Source organism: Vanrija pseudolonga, chromosome 6 (assembly GCF_020906515.1).
Source record: "Vanrija pseudolonga chromosome 6, complete sequence".
Classification (NCBI taxonomy): Eukaryota; Fungi; Basidiomycota; class Tremellomycetes; order Trichosporonales; family Trichosporonaceae; genus Vanrija; species Vanrija pseudolonga.
Genome location: NC_085854.1, coordinates 2,163,276 through 2,176,057, shown reverse-complemented (window position 1 = coordinate 2,176,057; position 12,782 = coordinate 2,163,276). Strand labels below are relative to the sequence as shown.

General features: G+C 62.6%; 6 protein-coding genes across 7 annotated transcripts; 4 read left to right on the top strand and 2 right to left on the bottom strand.

Moving 5' to 3' along the window:
* Window positions 1-217: 217 nt before the first annotated feature.
* On the top strand, window positions 218-1,842 carry 61 (E3 ubiquitin-protein ligase IE61; the record flags this gene model as incomplete). The annotated part of the gene is made up of 4 exons (XM_062775187.1): window positions 218-262; window positions 304-467; window positions 503-610; window positions 649-1,842. Exons 1-4 carry the CDS (start codon window positions 244-246, stop codon window positions 1,840-1,842), a joined length of 1,485 nt encoding a protein of 494 aa, XP_062631171.1. The 5' UTR covers window positions 218-243.
* A 41-nt stretch (window positions 1,843-1,883) lies between these two features.
* Window positions 1,884-4,441, bottom strand: SAL1 (Calcium-binding mitochondrial carrier SAL1). The gene is made up of 5 exons (XM_062775186.1): window positions 4,183-4,441; window positions 3,519-4,140; window positions 2,449-3,472; window positions 2,233-2,395; window positions 1,884-2,195 (listed from the first exon to the last, which is right to left on the bottom strand). The coding sequence occupies exons 2-5, from the start codon at window positions 4,100-4,102 to the stop codon at window positions 1,978-1,980; spliced, it is 1,989 nt and encodes a 662-aa protein (XP_062631170.1). The 5' UTR covers window positions 4,103-4,140; window positions 4,183-4,441; the 3' UTR covers window positions 1,884-1,977.
* Window positions 4,442-5,916: 1,475 nt separating this feature from the next.
* rpl-15 (60S ribosomal protein L15) lies at window positions 5,917-7,439 on the top strand. Its single transcript, XM_062775185.1, has 3 exons — window positions 5,917-5,937; window positions 6,059-6,402; window positions 6,631-7,439. The coding sequence occupies exons 2-3, from the start codon at window positions 6,059-6,061 to the stop codon at window positions 6,890-6,892; spliced, it is 606 nt and encodes a 201-aa protein (XP_062631169.1). The 5' UTR covers window positions 5,917-5,937; the 3' UTR covers window positions 6,893-7,439.
* A 332-nt stretch (window positions 7,440-7,771) lies between these two features.
* On the top strand, window positions 7,772-9,043 carry Rpl12 (60S ribosomal protein L12). Its single transcript, XM_062775184.1, has 4 exons — window positions 7,772-7,851; window positions 8,116-8,193; window positions 8,339-8,560; window positions 8,611-9,043. The coding sequence occupies exons 1-4, from the start codon at window positions 7,819-7,821 to the stop codon at window positions 8,773-8,775; spliced, it is 498 nt and encodes a 165-aa protein (XP_062631168.1). The 5' UTR covers window positions 7,772-7,818; the 3' UTR covers window positions 8,776-9,043.
* Window positions 9,044-9,286: 243 nt separating this feature from the next.
* yfjR (putative oxidoreductase YfjR) lies at window positions 9,287-10,932 on the bottom strand. The gene is made up of 9 exons (XM_062775183.1): window positions 10,768-10,932; window positions 10,691-10,718; window positions 10,441-10,649; window positions 10,304-10,382; window positions 10,194-10,238; window positions 9,921-10,153; window positions 9,614-9,884; window positions 9,451-9,561; window positions 9,287-9,406 (listed from the first exon to the last, which is right to left on the bottom strand). Exons 1-9 carry the CDS (start codon window positions 10,848-10,850, stop codon window positions 9,380-9,382), a joined length of 1,086 nt encoding a protein of 361 aa, XP_062631167.1. The 5' UTR covers window positions 10,851-10,932; the 3' UTR covers window positions 9,287-9,379.
* A 436-nt stretch (window positions 10,933-11,368) lies between these two features.
* Window positions 11,369-12,548, top strand: YGL242C_1 (Ankyrin repeat-containing protein). 2 transcript variants are annotated; one of them, XM_062775181.1, is made up of 9 exons: window positions 11,369-11,468; window positions 11,609-11,699; window positions 11,766-11,779; window positions 11,822-11,834; window positions 11,897-12,048; window positions 12,088-12,121; window positions 12,162-12,313; window positions 12,352-12,449; window positions 12,500-12,548. In XM_062775181.1, the coding sequence occupies exons 1-8, from the start codon at window positions 11,396-11,398 to the stop codon at window positions 12,399-12,401; spliced, it is 579 nt and encodes a 192-aa protein (XP_062631165.1). In that variant the 5' UTR covers window positions 11,369-11,395; the 3' UTR covers window positions 12,402-12,449; window positions 12,500-12,548. The 2 variants fall into 2 exon arrangements, with proteins under 2 accessions (XP_062631165.1, XP_062631166.1); XM_062775182.1 differs by having other exon boundaries at window positions 11,897-12,121.
* The last annotated feature ends 234 nt before the right edge of the window (window positions 12,549-12,782 follow it).

Here is a 12,782-nt window from a genome sequence, read left to right as displayed (position 1 = left end):
CATCACGCTGCATGCTACGTGCACAGAGCTCATGACCAGCATGCATGCCCTCCTCGTGCTGGAGAAGCGCACTGCGTCACGTCGAGCCGTACGCCGGTACCACTCACGTGAGTCGCACACAGATGACGAACGAGATGGGCAATGGCCTCCTCCCAGAGCCGGCATTACCGCCGCCGCCGCCTTCGCCGCCCAAGCGGCCATTGTTCTGTTGTTCTTTCTCCATAGCATCACACACACGCGACAATGTCACCAAGACGAGGAGGTGGGTGCCAACCCTTTGGCCGGTGCCGCTAACACGCGCAGACGTATCGCCGCTCTCACGCAAGCGGCGCGCGAGCGCCTCGCCCACCGCGGCGTCGAGCAGCACGCTGCCGAGCAACGACGACGACAACGAGCACCGCTGCGCCATCTGTCTCATGGGCCTGCGGGACCGCACCGCTGCCGGCGAGTGCGGGCACGAGTTCTGCGTAAGTCGTCGCTGTGGAGCGCCGCTGACACTTAGTTCACCTGCATCGGGGTCTGGGCGAACCAGGGGCGCCGGTGTCCGCTGTGCAGCGCGCCGATGGGCACCGTGCTGCTGCACGACCTCGACGCTGACGTGCCGACAAAAGTGAGGACAGAGTCGGCGACCCAGCTGACGCCGCGCAGTTCCACCTCCCCCCACTGCCAGATCAGAGCAGCTTCCGCCGCCGAAGACCAGTCAAGGACGCGCTGCCGCCGGCGCCGGCGCTCGCGACCAGGCGGGGGGTGTACGAGCGGGGCGTGTGGGCGCTGCACGTCGCGTCGAACGCATACACGAGCTTCAGCGCGAACCCGTCGCCGCGCGAGGTGGCCGCCGACGGCGCGATCGCGCAGCGCGCGCGGACGTTCCTCGCCCGCGAGCTGCTCGTGTGGGCGCCGCCAGACGACGTGGCCGCGCTAGCCGACCACCTCGTCGGCCTGCTCCGCGCGGTGGATGTGCGCTCGGACGCCGCGGTGCGCGTGCTGCACCCGCTCGTGGGCGGCACGTACGACCACGCGGCGGAGCACCTCGCACACGAACTGTACTCTTTCCTCCGGAGCCCGTTCGCCACGCTCGAGCAGTACGACAGCGCAGTGCAGTACCCCGACGCGCCGGCCACCATTGGCGAAGCTCCGCGCCGCGCAAGGTCGGCAAGCGTGTCGACTATCGACTCGGACGAAAGCCGCGCCCAGTGGTCGCCGCGCAGCCGGAGCCGCAGCAGGAGTCGAAGCCGCAGCCCAAGCAGGAGCAGGAGCCCCGGACCAGACCACTACGCGCCGCCGCCGCCGGCGCGCGGCGAGCGGCGGTGGGACGAGGCCGACTCGTGGGTCGACCCGGAGTACGCTGCGTGGCTGGAGCGCGAGCGGCGGCCTGCAGGACGGCGCGCGGACCGGTCCGCACGGCGCAGAGAGCAGAGACTGCGCGCGAGGGAGCGTCTCGAGGGCGAGCGCGAGCGGCGCGAGGGGCGCGAGCTGCTCCCCGACGCGGACGGGGGCGCGGCGTTCGAGCGCGCTGCCGCGTCTGCGGGCTTGTCGATCCGCGGCACGGCCGAGCGCCGCGAGAGCCTGCTTGCGCGGTTACGCCAGGCCAAGGTCGAGCGCGAGGCTGTCGCGTCGGCGAGCGCGTCCCCGGAGCCTCCTGCTGCGCCGGCTGCGGCGGCTGCGGCGCCCGGGGAGAACGAGCGCCGCGCCAAGGAGCTCAAGGAGCGCTTGATCGCCGAGCGCAAGGCTAAGAACTTGCGCGAGCACCTGCTTGCCCGGAAACGCGCCAAGACGGCCGCTGAGGACAAGGGCGACGAGGGCAAGGCCGAGGTCGTCGACGACACGGCCGCAGCATTGTAGAGCTAGAATAATGCATTTGGGTTAGTGGGCCGCTCGACTCCTCATGTCAATGCGATGCAAATTATCTATGATGGCTATGACGGCTTGACGCTGATTGCAGTAGTTTACTCTCCCTGGCTGGGCCACCGACAGCCCCTACGACACACCGAGGCGCCGCTTGGCGTCCTCGTACACGATCCACGACACGCCCACAGCGGGGCCCACCTTGAGGATACTGGGCAGCAGGCCCTTGTAAAGTCCACGCCAACCCTCGTTGCGGAGGGTAGTTTGCAACACGTCCATGAAGCCGTTGTACATTTGCGGGTGACCGCTCGAGCCCGCGGCCTGAAGGCGTGTGCGGAGGAGGTTGATTGCTGGTGGGTTAGCGAAAGCTCGGGATCCATCACCCACGATAGACACTAGCGGCGCCTATTGAGCCAGACAGCGCGCCGAATGTCAAGACGGCAAAGACGGGCGGCTCGTCCGTCTTCATCGACTTGCAGTACGCCACCTTGAGCGTCTCGTATGTGCCCATGTCAATGGCACTGTATGGGAAGACGCCGACGAGGCCGAGCTGGTGAGGTCAGCAGTGGCAGCCACAATCGCCACAGCCTTGCGGCCACTCACAGTGAGACCACGGTAGTACGTCCTCAATCCACCCTGCGCCCACATCGTCCTGGCCGTATCCCTCACGGCGCGCCAGCCCTGGCTGGGGCCGACCTCGGACTGCACACGCGTCTTGAGCGTCTCGAGACCGTAAATCGCCAGCTGCGACGTGATACCGCCGATACCACCGGCGATGAAGCGCGAACTCGACGAAATGTCGGCCGGGTCCGTCACCTTGTCCCAGTACTTTGCCAAGAAGCGCTTGCTCTGCTCGTACGAAACAAACTTGATGGCAGACTCGGGAAGGATCTTGGCAATGTTCAGGCCGTTGCCGACCCAGAACGCCTTGACGCCACCACCAGTCTGGTAGATCTTGACGACGGCACTCCACAGGCCCTTGGCGGCGGCGAAGGGCGAGTGACCGCTTGTTGGCGCAGGCGCGGAGGTCGAGGTGATGAGGTACACCTTGAGACGGTCAAACGGCGCCGTCACACTGCGCGACACGGCACCGGCAATGCCACCTGCAATGAGGAAGCGCCAGGCCTCGTGTCTTCCCTCGGTCACCAGCGGTTCCTCTTCCTCCTCGTCCTCGTCGTCGTAAGAGTCGAGCGCGTTCTTGTCATCGTCGTGGTCGTGCTTGCGCATGAAGCCGGCTGCCGTCGAGTGTTCGGGAGAGCCAGGCGCTTTTGGGAACGACGCCGTGAGGTCACCGTCCTTGTCCACACGCGCAGCTCCACGGCCGTCGCCAAACTTCTTGTGCACCTGGTAGAACTTCCAGATCTCGGTTGGCGTTGCGCGGCGGGGGAGCATCATGAGGAAATCGCGGAACTCGGGGAACGTGATGTGTTTTGTGTCGCCTCCCGGTCGCCACTTGTCGCCCATTGCGAGAAAACGAACAATGTCCTGGACGTTGGAATCCGAGAGCCGGATGCCAGAGCGCTGGAGTGCCGCCTTTAGTTCAGTGGCGTCCAGCACGCCGTCGCCATTCCGATCCAGCTCTTGGAACATCTCCCAGAGTTCTCTCTCCTGATCCCAGAGGAAGCGCCTGGGACTATTAGCACAGGCCTAGAGTTATCACCGCTGTGACTCACCGGAACGCCTTCCATGAGATGCCTTTTGTTTGGACCCCGCCCTTTGTATCAATCGGCTCGAGATCATCTGCACCTCCCCACAGCAGGGCATCTGGGCGCGTCTCGCCGACGCGCCGGACGAGCTCCTCCTGATACAGCGTTTGTAGTCGCTCGGCACGCTCCGGACTGAGCGCGGTGAGCGTGTCCTGTCCAGGGAGGCGCATGAGCTGGGTGGGTGTTGGCTTGTCGCCTTCCACATTGGGGAGGTCGGGCAGCGACTGCCAGAGCGACCGAAGCTTTGCGGCGCGGATAGTAGGGCCTTCCTGTGCGCGATAGTCGGCGAGCGTCGTCGGTCTCCGAGGTGGTGACGACGGCGGCGCGGCGACGTCGAGCTCGGCGGCGGCTGGCGCTTCCCGCAGGTCGGCAGCTGGGGGCTCGCGCAGTGATGGGCCCTTGCCGTTCGCGCCGGCAAGGGGGTAGTGGACATCGTCCGAGGAAGGGGTTGTGGGAGGGGACGAGGCAGGCGACGTCGAAGCCGACGACGATGACGCCGACGACCCCGACGAGGACGACGATGACGCCGTCGCGTTCGCGTTCGCGTTCATGCTCGAGAGAGGCGCGGCGCGTGTTTACCGGGTTTTTTCTGGGATGTCAGTATGGCCGTATCGTGTACGTTGCTACTTACGCCGGCACATGAACACACCACAGCGGCGGAGGGTGTGGAGGGTTGGTTGGTGTGACGGAGTGGGGGATGATCGGAAGGTGGCCCGAAAGATTTGCACTGGAGCCGAAGGGGGCAAGTGCGCGTGTTGCGAGTGTTGCGTTGGAGCGATGCAGTGGGCGATGCTTTACGTGGTGCCAGTTGTTACAGTGTAAGAATAACGCGTGAGGGGTGATGCAGAGAAGAGTGGTTGGAGTTGGTGGTCGTGTCGCCGAGAGAGGGGGATGATGTATTCTGGACTGTTGCAAGGTGGTGGTAATGCGTGTAACAGGCAACAGTGAGGCAGTTGGCAGCCAACGGGCGTGAAGGCGTCGCCCCCCTCCTTCCCTTCCCCTCCTCACCCTAGCCCGCGCGTGGCTAATGACGCGCCCCCGCCTCCTGCCTTCAACCGCCCCGCAATAAGTGTATGAGACTGCCCGTTTAATGCCGACGTCATCCTTTCTACCATGCCACGGTCAGTGATGGCCACGACTAGCTAGTGCACTAGGTACTCTGCATGCATAGCGCGAGTGACTACGGGGGTCCATCTTGATAGTGCAACAACCCACTCATCCCAAGCCATTCACAAACGCTTGGCCGAGGAAATTTGCTCCAGTCGTCGTCGCGTTGCCGTCGCTACGTTCATCTCTAGTCGTGGCTATTACGCCGTCGGAACAGAGGGAACAGTCAAAAGTCTCGGCGGCGCTGCATTTCCGCCTTCGCGGCTTGATTGTTTTCAGTCAGGTTGCTTGCCAGTCAGTCACCCAGTCACCACCCAATTCAACCATCATCCGAGCTTCCGAGCAGGGGCAGGTCGGTTCCTCGGTCACGTTGACCGTGTGGTAGTGGTGGTTCCCGACACTCTATGCATCCCGTATCTCCCGGAAATGTGGGTGGGTGGGTGGCAGACGAGCGTATCAAGGCACACACATATAGCACCAGATGCCTGACTGATCGGCATGCAAGTGCGGAGGGGGCAAGGTGGTCGTGCGAGCCACAAGACTCACGCTTGCATTGGCTGCGGCTGCATGCGCTGCATTGGCCGTATTGGCGGCCTGTTTACGCGCTCCACGCGAATCCCTACGCCACACACCAGTACTTACACGCCGTACACGTCCCCCTTGCGGCCAGCACCGCCCAAGCCGCATCACATGCCCAGCGCTAGGACCCCGCTATCGCGGGCTGCCGCAACAGCACTGACCTGACCATGGCGGACGGCCGGGGGGGTGTGGCGCGCCGACAAGGAAGCAGGTGCGCCGTCGTCCCATACTCTTAAAATGATTAGGATGACATGTGAGAGATAAAGTGAGCAGCGTGGTGTAGACGGGGTGATGGTGCATGGGGCAGGAGAGGCCACCTTTGCCCTGCCCTGCGGAACCCAACAGCACAGAGAGTGGAGAGTGGACATCCTCGCGCCTTGACGCTGGCAGGGAGGTTGGGTGAAGCGGGGACCCCGCAAGGAAGCACAATCCCACGTGGCACCACTTCCCAATCGTAAACATCGGCGACAACAGAATAGCACCGACCAGCCAAAGCTTCCATTACGTAACTCAGACAGATTTTGCTTCCGTTTGTAGATTCAACCCTGGTCAGACAGGCAAGCCAGCACGCAGCCGTGCAGCAGCACTGTCGCCCGCCTGCTCGCTCCCTCGCTGCTCGCTCGCTGTCGCCCGCTCGCTGCCTGCTTGTTGCAACTGACTGGGACAATCTTTGAGTGTTCATCCCTCAAGTCGGTTCAAGGTGAGCAGCGACCTCAAGCACCCCCCCTCTCGGAGACACGACACAGCGCACGACCGCCTGCGCGCACTTCCCCATCTTCCCACTCCTCTCGAAAGAACGCCAGTCCTAACATTATTTCCAGATGGGCGCCTACAAGTACCTCACCGAGCTCTACACCAAGAAGCAGTCGGACGTTCTCCAGTTCGTCTCGCGCGTCCGCTGCTGGGAGTACCGCCAGCTCGCGGTCATCCACCGCGCCTCGCGCCCCTCGCGCCCCGACAAGGCCCGCCGCCTCGGATACAAGGCCAAGCAGGGCTACGTCGTGTACCGCATCCGTGTCCGCCGCGGTAACCGCAAAAAGCCTGCCCCCAAGGGTGCCACCTACGGCAAGCCCGTCCGCCAGGGTATCAACCACCTCAAGTACCAGCGTGGTCTCCAGTCGACCGCCGAGGAGCGTGTCGGCCGTCGCTGCGGCAACCTCCGTGTGTGCGTATTGGCCCGGATTGAAGATTTGAGGGGGTGGAGGGGAGGGAGTGGCCTGGCGAGGGAAGGCCACCGTGAGGGCAGAGGAGCGCCCAAGGACAGATCGGTGTCGGCGTGCAGACGAGACGGCACTCGGTGCTGTTGCTGGCGCTGCACGCCGACATGTTCATGTTGGCGAAGTGGAGGACCATGGCGCTACCAACACCGAACAACCACTAACACTCCCCACAGCCTCAACTCGTACTGGATCAACCAGGACGGTGTCTACAAGTACTACGAGGTCATCCTCGTCGACCCCCAGCACAAGGCCATCCGCCGCGACGCCCGCATCAACTGGATCGCCAACCCCGTCCACAAGCACCGCGAGTCGCGTGGCCTCACCGCCGAGGGCAAGCGCAACCGTGGTCTCGGCAAGGGCTCCAAGTACAACCACACCCCCGCCCGCGCTACCTGGCGCAAGCACAACACCCTCTCGCTCCGCCGCTACAGGTAAACGTTGTCTGCGCTTGGACCAGGTCTGCGGTGCCCGTGGCCAACGACTTTGGGAAGAGGCAGCTTCGATCCTATTTCGGCTGTTCAGAGGTGGTGTCTATGGCCACTATTGGCTACTGTGAGGATGGATGCAATGTGTACATTCTCGAGGACTGTGGAGGTTGCGGAGGAGGTGAGGTGAGGGCTGACTGGAGAGTGTGATCGGCGACGGAGGTGATCAGCGTCGGTGAGGCAGTAGCAGGTGGTGTCAGTGGTGGCTCGTTGCGCGGTGTGCTCCTGAGGCTGTGCATCTCGCTATCATGATGTCCAGAGATCAGGGGATAGGAGCTGGTGCATGTGTACGTCCGGTACGACTGACTCGAGGCCGAGGACTCTGCGCGTCGATGCTGTCATAGCTGCCTGCCAACATGGCCACCCGCCAACTCAATCCTGGACTTCTGAAATCTGAGCACAACCACCATCGTTCCTGAATGGCAGTGAAGGAGATATGATATACAGGCAGTGAACCCCAGCAGCAATGGCCTTGGCACCGTTCTTGTATCAAGTGCTGCCGTATTGGGCTCTACTGTACACCCCAGCATGCATGCTTCGTCTGGCTCGCTTCCATGGCTCCCAACCACCACGAATGCATGTAGATAACGGCCTGGCTGAAGCCCGGTCAGGTGCCACGCGCGGGATCAGATCGGAGTTGCGGCGTTATACCGAGCAAACTTCGAGGTCGTGGGCTGTGGTGCAATTTCGCTGCAGAGCCACCAGCCAGGCAGCGCAGCCAGGCAGGCAGTACCACCCAGCAGCCCACAGCCCACAGCCAGCGGCCGTGCTCTGTCGCCTGCTGCCTGGTCCTGCTCCTGCTCCTGCTCGTCGCCGACATCCATCTGACCTTCAACGAGCTTCAGCCTTCAACCCACTCCAAAAACAGCCGACAAAATGCCTCCCAAGTTCGACCCCTCTGAGGTTAAGGTGCGTGCAAGTGCAAGACGACGGCGGCGACGACGGCCATGACGAGGAGGACGGAGGACAGGAGAAGGGAGAGGCTGCCGTCGTCGTCGCGCGCGAAGACTTGGGATCGCGAACAAAGAGCTGACATGTCGTTTCTCTTTCTGCCTCGACCCGACTCGCTCGTCTACCACGCTCTGCTCTCGCGCTCTCGAATGCTGCTCCTCTACTCGCTGTCTCGCTCGCTCGCCTGGTCGCTCCTCGAACTCTCGACCTGCGCTCTAACAGATCATCTACCTCCGTGCCGTTGGTGGTGAGGTCGGTGCCTCTTCGGCTCTTGCCCCCAAGATCGGTCCTCTTGGTCTCGTGAGTAGAGCGGGCACGGGGAGGAGGGAATAGGCTCTAGGCAGTGCGCCGCGTGACGAACGACCACGCCGACGCGCTGGGCAAATTTCCTCCTCCACCTGCAACAACCGACCAGACGAGAGCACGCGCTGACCCACACCTCTAGTCGCCCAAGAAGGTCGGAGAAGACATTGCCAAGGCCACCGGCGACTGGAAGGGCCTCCGCGTCACTGTCCAGCTCACCATCCAGAACCGTCAGGCTGCCGTCTCGGTCGTCCCCTCGGCCTCGTCGCTCGTCATCAAGGCGCTCAAGGAGCCCCCTCGTGACCGCAAGAAGGAGAAGAACATTGCCCACTCTGGCAACATTCCCCTTGACGAGATCTACAACGTGGGTAGAGCGCGGTGTGACCAACATGGGCAAATCCTGACGTCCCCCAGATCGCCCGCAAGATGGCCCACAAGTCGTTGGCCAAGGACCTCGCCGGCGGTGTCAAGGAGATCCTCGGCACTGCCCAGTCGGTCGGCTGCACCGTCGATGGCAAGCCCCCTCACGACGTCATTGAGGCCATTGACGCCGGCGAGATCGTCGTTCCCGACGAGTAAACTCGGCCACTGTATCGCAGTTGTCGGGTAGAGCGTGTACGGTAGTCGGGCATGCATGAGGCTTCTTCTACGGGCTGAGGGAGGGAGTGGTCGTGGACATGGGTGGAGCTGGGTTGGAGAAGCGAGAGCACGAGGGGGCGAGAGATGGTCGCGCTCAGATGGACTGGGAGTGGAAGGATGGTTGGGTATGTGGCTGCTGCTACAGGACTGGGGCTGCAGTCGTTGGGCTTGAATCATGTCCAGCTATAGCTCAGAGTCGGGTGCAGTGCGCAACACTGGGCATGTGCTTGTGCTTCATATAGCCCCCAGTATCCCATGTGTCGTCTTCGTCACTTTTGAGGCTGAACACGTGGCGTTGAGCAACAAGACGAGAAGCCAGGCTTGTTGCGACGAGATGGCCACAGCTCCTTGACCTTGCCAACTTGCTTATACACATACTCTTCGCTACTTGTCGGAGCGTCTTGCACACCTTGAACACCTCAGTAAGCCCCACAGCTGTCCCACCCTCCCCTCCCACGATACCATCGCACGAGGCGATACATAATGTACTAAGTTCAAGTGTGCCGCTCCGGACGAATTATGGACTAGACTCTGCCACAACACCCTACTCCTCCCACTTCTCCAGGCGGGTCTGCGCGTGTCAGCGGGTTATGCACTCGGAGTACAGCTACCCACCTTGCCTGCGAAGGGCTGGAGGCCGGCGGCGATACGCGTGCCGGCAACGAGGGCGGTCCAGTCCATCTGCTCGCCGCCCTGGGCACGGGCAGTGATCATGTGCTGGTGGGCCTGGGGGCGTCAGCTCTTGCATTCGAGTCAGCGTCCGCCTGATGCCACTCACCACGTCCATGGTCGGCATGGGCACGTTGTACGTGTCGGCGAGCTGGCGGATGTGCTTCGAGTCGGTCAAGCCGCCGTGGAGGTTGAAGCCGCCCTCGGCGTCAAACTTGTTCTTGGTGATGCGTTCAGAGTAGCGCACGAGTGCGGGCGACGAGTGCTGCTCGCGGATGAGCTCGACGAGGGCCTCGGAGCCGACGCCGGCCTGGTCGGCGAGCGTGAAGCACTCGGAGATGAGCTCGATGAAGCCGAGCTCGAGCGAGTTGCCGACGAGCCTGGCGTGAGCTGATTTCAGGGTGCTCTCAACTCACTTGAACGACATGGCGCGCTCGACGTTGCTGCCCAGGTCCATGACCTTCTTGCCGATGGCCGGGACAAGGAGGTGCGAGGCGACCTTCTTGGCGAACAGGTCGCCCGCCATCGCGATGATCAGCTGCGCCTTCTCCGCGGCGCGAGGAACACCGAACACGGGCGCGGCGAGGAAGGTCCGGCCCCTCTTGGACGACGCGTCGCGCTCGAGCTGGCCCGAGAGGGTGGGGTAGGTCTGGGGGGGTCAGTGGGTTACGCAAGGAAGAATAACCCACCGTCGAAGTGTCGACAAAGATGGTCTGCTTCTTGGACTCGTCCTCCTGCAGGGCGTCAGTGCTGATCATCGCCACTCTGCCACAGCCACAACAGCCGTCGCCACACCCACCTCCTGGCCGGCAAAGAGCTGGGCGTACACCTCCTTGATGGCATCGTCGCCGCCGATAGACGTGATGATGAGGTGAGCGCTGAGCGCCAGTGTCAGCTGCTGCTCGCTGCAACCACCCAACGCTCCACTCCACCCACGTGCGGCCAATCTCCTTGAGGTCGGTGACGACGGTGTAAGCCGACTCGGGGACCTCCTTGGACGCGGCCCACTTCTTAAAGTTGTTCAGGCCCTCCTCGCCGCGGTTGTAGACGATGAGTGGGGCGTGGGGGGTGCCGATGAGCGAGCGGGCAAAGTTTGTCGCCATGCGCTTGCCCATCTCGCCGAGGCCGACGAACGCATACCGCGCCTGAAGAGGGGGGTGAGTGGTCGTCTGATGTGGATGCATACCTCGGCATTGAGCGACGGTGTGGGGGGACTGGAGGAGATGTCAGCGGCGGCTGGCCACAACAGAAGCCACCACTTACCGTGAGAAGGGGATGGGGCCGCTGCCGCCCGAGGGCTCGGCAGACTCTACGCGCGAGAGAGCTGGTGTGCGGGGTGCAGACATTGTGATATTACTGAGTGGACAATAGTAGAGATGTACGACGCGATGAATGCGATGGAGAGTAGAAGGCAAGTCGTTGTGGAGGGTCAATGATGTGTCCCCTTAGTAAATCTCGTTGCGTTGCCCCCAAGTCATTGGACCCCCCCCCCCCCCCACTGCAGCCAGGATGCCCATGACGTATCGAATTGCGGCAATGGGAGTGCGGCGGCGCGGGAACCAGCTGCCACTACTGGACACTGTGATTGATCACCAGTCACACCCACCCAATCCTAATATCCCGTGCCTAAAGCCACTTTCTAATGGAGGACTATTTACACAGTCACCCCCCTTCAATTAGGACTGGATTTCTAATGGCCGGTCAAATGCGGCTTCGCCCAGCAGAGCCCAGCCATGCCCTGCCCTGCCCTGAGACGACGACAACCCCGCACTGCATTGACGCACCCACCGCGCGACCGCCAGGACAGACACGACATCGTCACCACCCAAAACCATATCTTTCAACCAACATCAAGTCACTCGCCTCGACTCATCACACCCAGTCTTATACAATGACCACGGCCCCATCCCGCTCAGCACCACCCCCACCACCGCAGGACGACCACGCTGACGGAGCATCGGCAAGTAAGTGCTTGCTCGACTAGGGCCGCAGCTCGCCATGGATGCTTGTCCAACTCGATCGCGTGGGCGTTCAATCGGAGGACCGCCGGCGTCGCGCCGAACAGACGACATCGTATCCGGACGCACCACGCTGACACGCCCAGACGAGCAGCTCCTCGCTGCCGCCAAGACGGACAACGAAGAGCTCCTCCTCTCGGCGCTCGAGCAGCTCGAGGACGTCAACTACGCAGACGGGTAGGTGACGCGACCCATGGCTTCTGTGCACGGCTCACCCTGTGCCTCCTTTCTCTTGTGGAACAGCCTTGGAAACACTGGTGAGTGACACGATGCGCGAGTCGCCGTACTGACTCCTCCAGCATTGCATTATGCGTACGTCGTCGACCGTCGACCGTTGTCTGTGCGGCGCGGCGGTGCTAACACTGCCCCCTTAGCGTGATCCACGGCTCGACCGACGTTCTCGAACACCTCCTCGAGCACGACAGCATTCACCTCGACCTCCGTAACCGTCTCCAGGGCGACACGCCGCTCCACATCGCCGTCAGGCAGCGGTATGAGGAGCACCCAGCAGCGCGGCTGTACATTGGTAGGGAGGTTGGAATGGACGAGCAGCTAACCTCTACAGTTGGCTCGCTTCTCGAGGCCGGCGCCGATCAGTTGTGCGTTGGTGATGGGCTACTGACTTGGCTAACGCTGCAGGGTGAAGAACCGTCACGGCCAGCGCCCAGGCGACGCACTCCCGCCCTGGAGCGAGAACGCGGACCCCGAGTCGGACGACGAGAAGATCCGCTCCATGCTCCGCCGTGCACTGGCCGAGACGATGGTCGCGTCGAGCGGAGACGTCGTGGATGGTGGGTGACGCGAGTCGGAGGCCGCTGACGCCCAACAGAGGACGACGACATTATCGACCCCAACGACATCGCTTCCGACAGCGACTAACCCACGACACCCATACGCACAGCGACAGCCCAATTGTAGATGAGATGAGTGAGTTGGGTCGGGGTGGGCGGATAGGGTTGTGTGCTAACGTGATACAGTATGCATTGTTCCCTTTGGTGTTGCGGCGGCATGCTGGCTACGGAGCGGTTGGTGGTGATGTGCGGCCGCGGGGCGGCCTCGCTGGCGCCATTGTTCTCGATCGGCGTGTGGCTGCGAAACTAATGTTTTCTGCGTGTTATGGGACCAGTGTGGTCTGCACGTGGTGGGCCTGCTGACACATGGAGGTCCCACTCTGCGTTGCTGCTGCGAAGCGCAATCTGCTGTCCACGCACCATGTTGACAGCGCTCGTCTGGCCTTGTTTGTCCCTGTCACAAAGCTGA

Coding starts and splice junctions, on each gene's coding strand:
- SAL1 (XM_062775186.1), bottom strand. CDS start 4,102: ATGAACGCGAACGCGAACGCGACGGCGTCATCGTCGTCCTCGTCGGGG. Junction 3,473..3,518: donor ATCTCATGGAAGGCGTTCCG/GTGAGTCACAGC, acceptor TAATAGTCCCAG/GCGCTTCCTCTGGGATCAGG. Junction 2,196..2,232: donor AGGCGCCGCTAGTGTCTATC/GTGGGTGATGGA, acceptor CTAACCCACCAG/CAATCAACCTCCTCCGCACA.
- rpl-15 (XM_062775185.1), top strand. CDS start 6,059: ATGGGCGCCTACAAGTACCTCACCGAGCTCTACACCAAGAAGCAGTCG. Junction 6,403..6,630: donor CGCTGCGGCAACCTCCGTGT/GTGCGTATTGGC, acceptor CACTCCCCACAG/CCTCAACTCGTACTGGATCA.
- Rpl12 (XM_062775184.1), top strand. CDS start 7,819: ATGCCTCCCAAGTTCGACCCCTCTGAGGTTAAG. Junction 8,194..8,338: donor AGATCGGTCCTCTTGGTCTC/GTGAGTAGAGCG, acceptor CCACACCTCTAG/TCGCCCAAGAAGGTCGGAGA. Junction 8,561..8,610: donor CCCTTGACGAGATCTACAAC/GTGGGTAGAGCG, acceptor GACGTCCCCCAG/ATCGCCCGCAAGATGGCCCA.
- yfjR (XM_062775183.1), bottom strand. CDS start 10,850: ATGTCTGCACCCCGCACACCAGCTCTCTCGCGCGTAGAGTCTGCCGAG. Junction 10,154..10,193: donor TCTTTGTCGACACTTCGACG/GTGGGTTATTCT, acceptor TGACCCCCCCAG/ACCTACCCCACCCTCTCGGG. Junction 9,562..9,613: donor CCATGCCGACCATGGACGTG/GTGAGTGGCATC, acceptor TGACGCCCCCAG/GCCCACCAGCACATGATCAC.
- YGL242C_1 (XM_062775182.1), top strand. CDS start 11,396: ATGACCACGGCCCCATCCCGCTCAGCACCACCCCCACCACCGCAGGAC. Junction 12,122..12,161: donor GAGGCCGGCGCCGATCAGTT/GTGCGTTGGTGA, acceptor CTAACGCTGCAG/GGTGAAGAACCGTCACGGCC. Junction 12,314..12,351: donor GAGCGGAGACGTCGTGGATG/GTGGGTGACGCG, acceptor GACGCCCAACAG/AGGACGACGACATTATCGAC.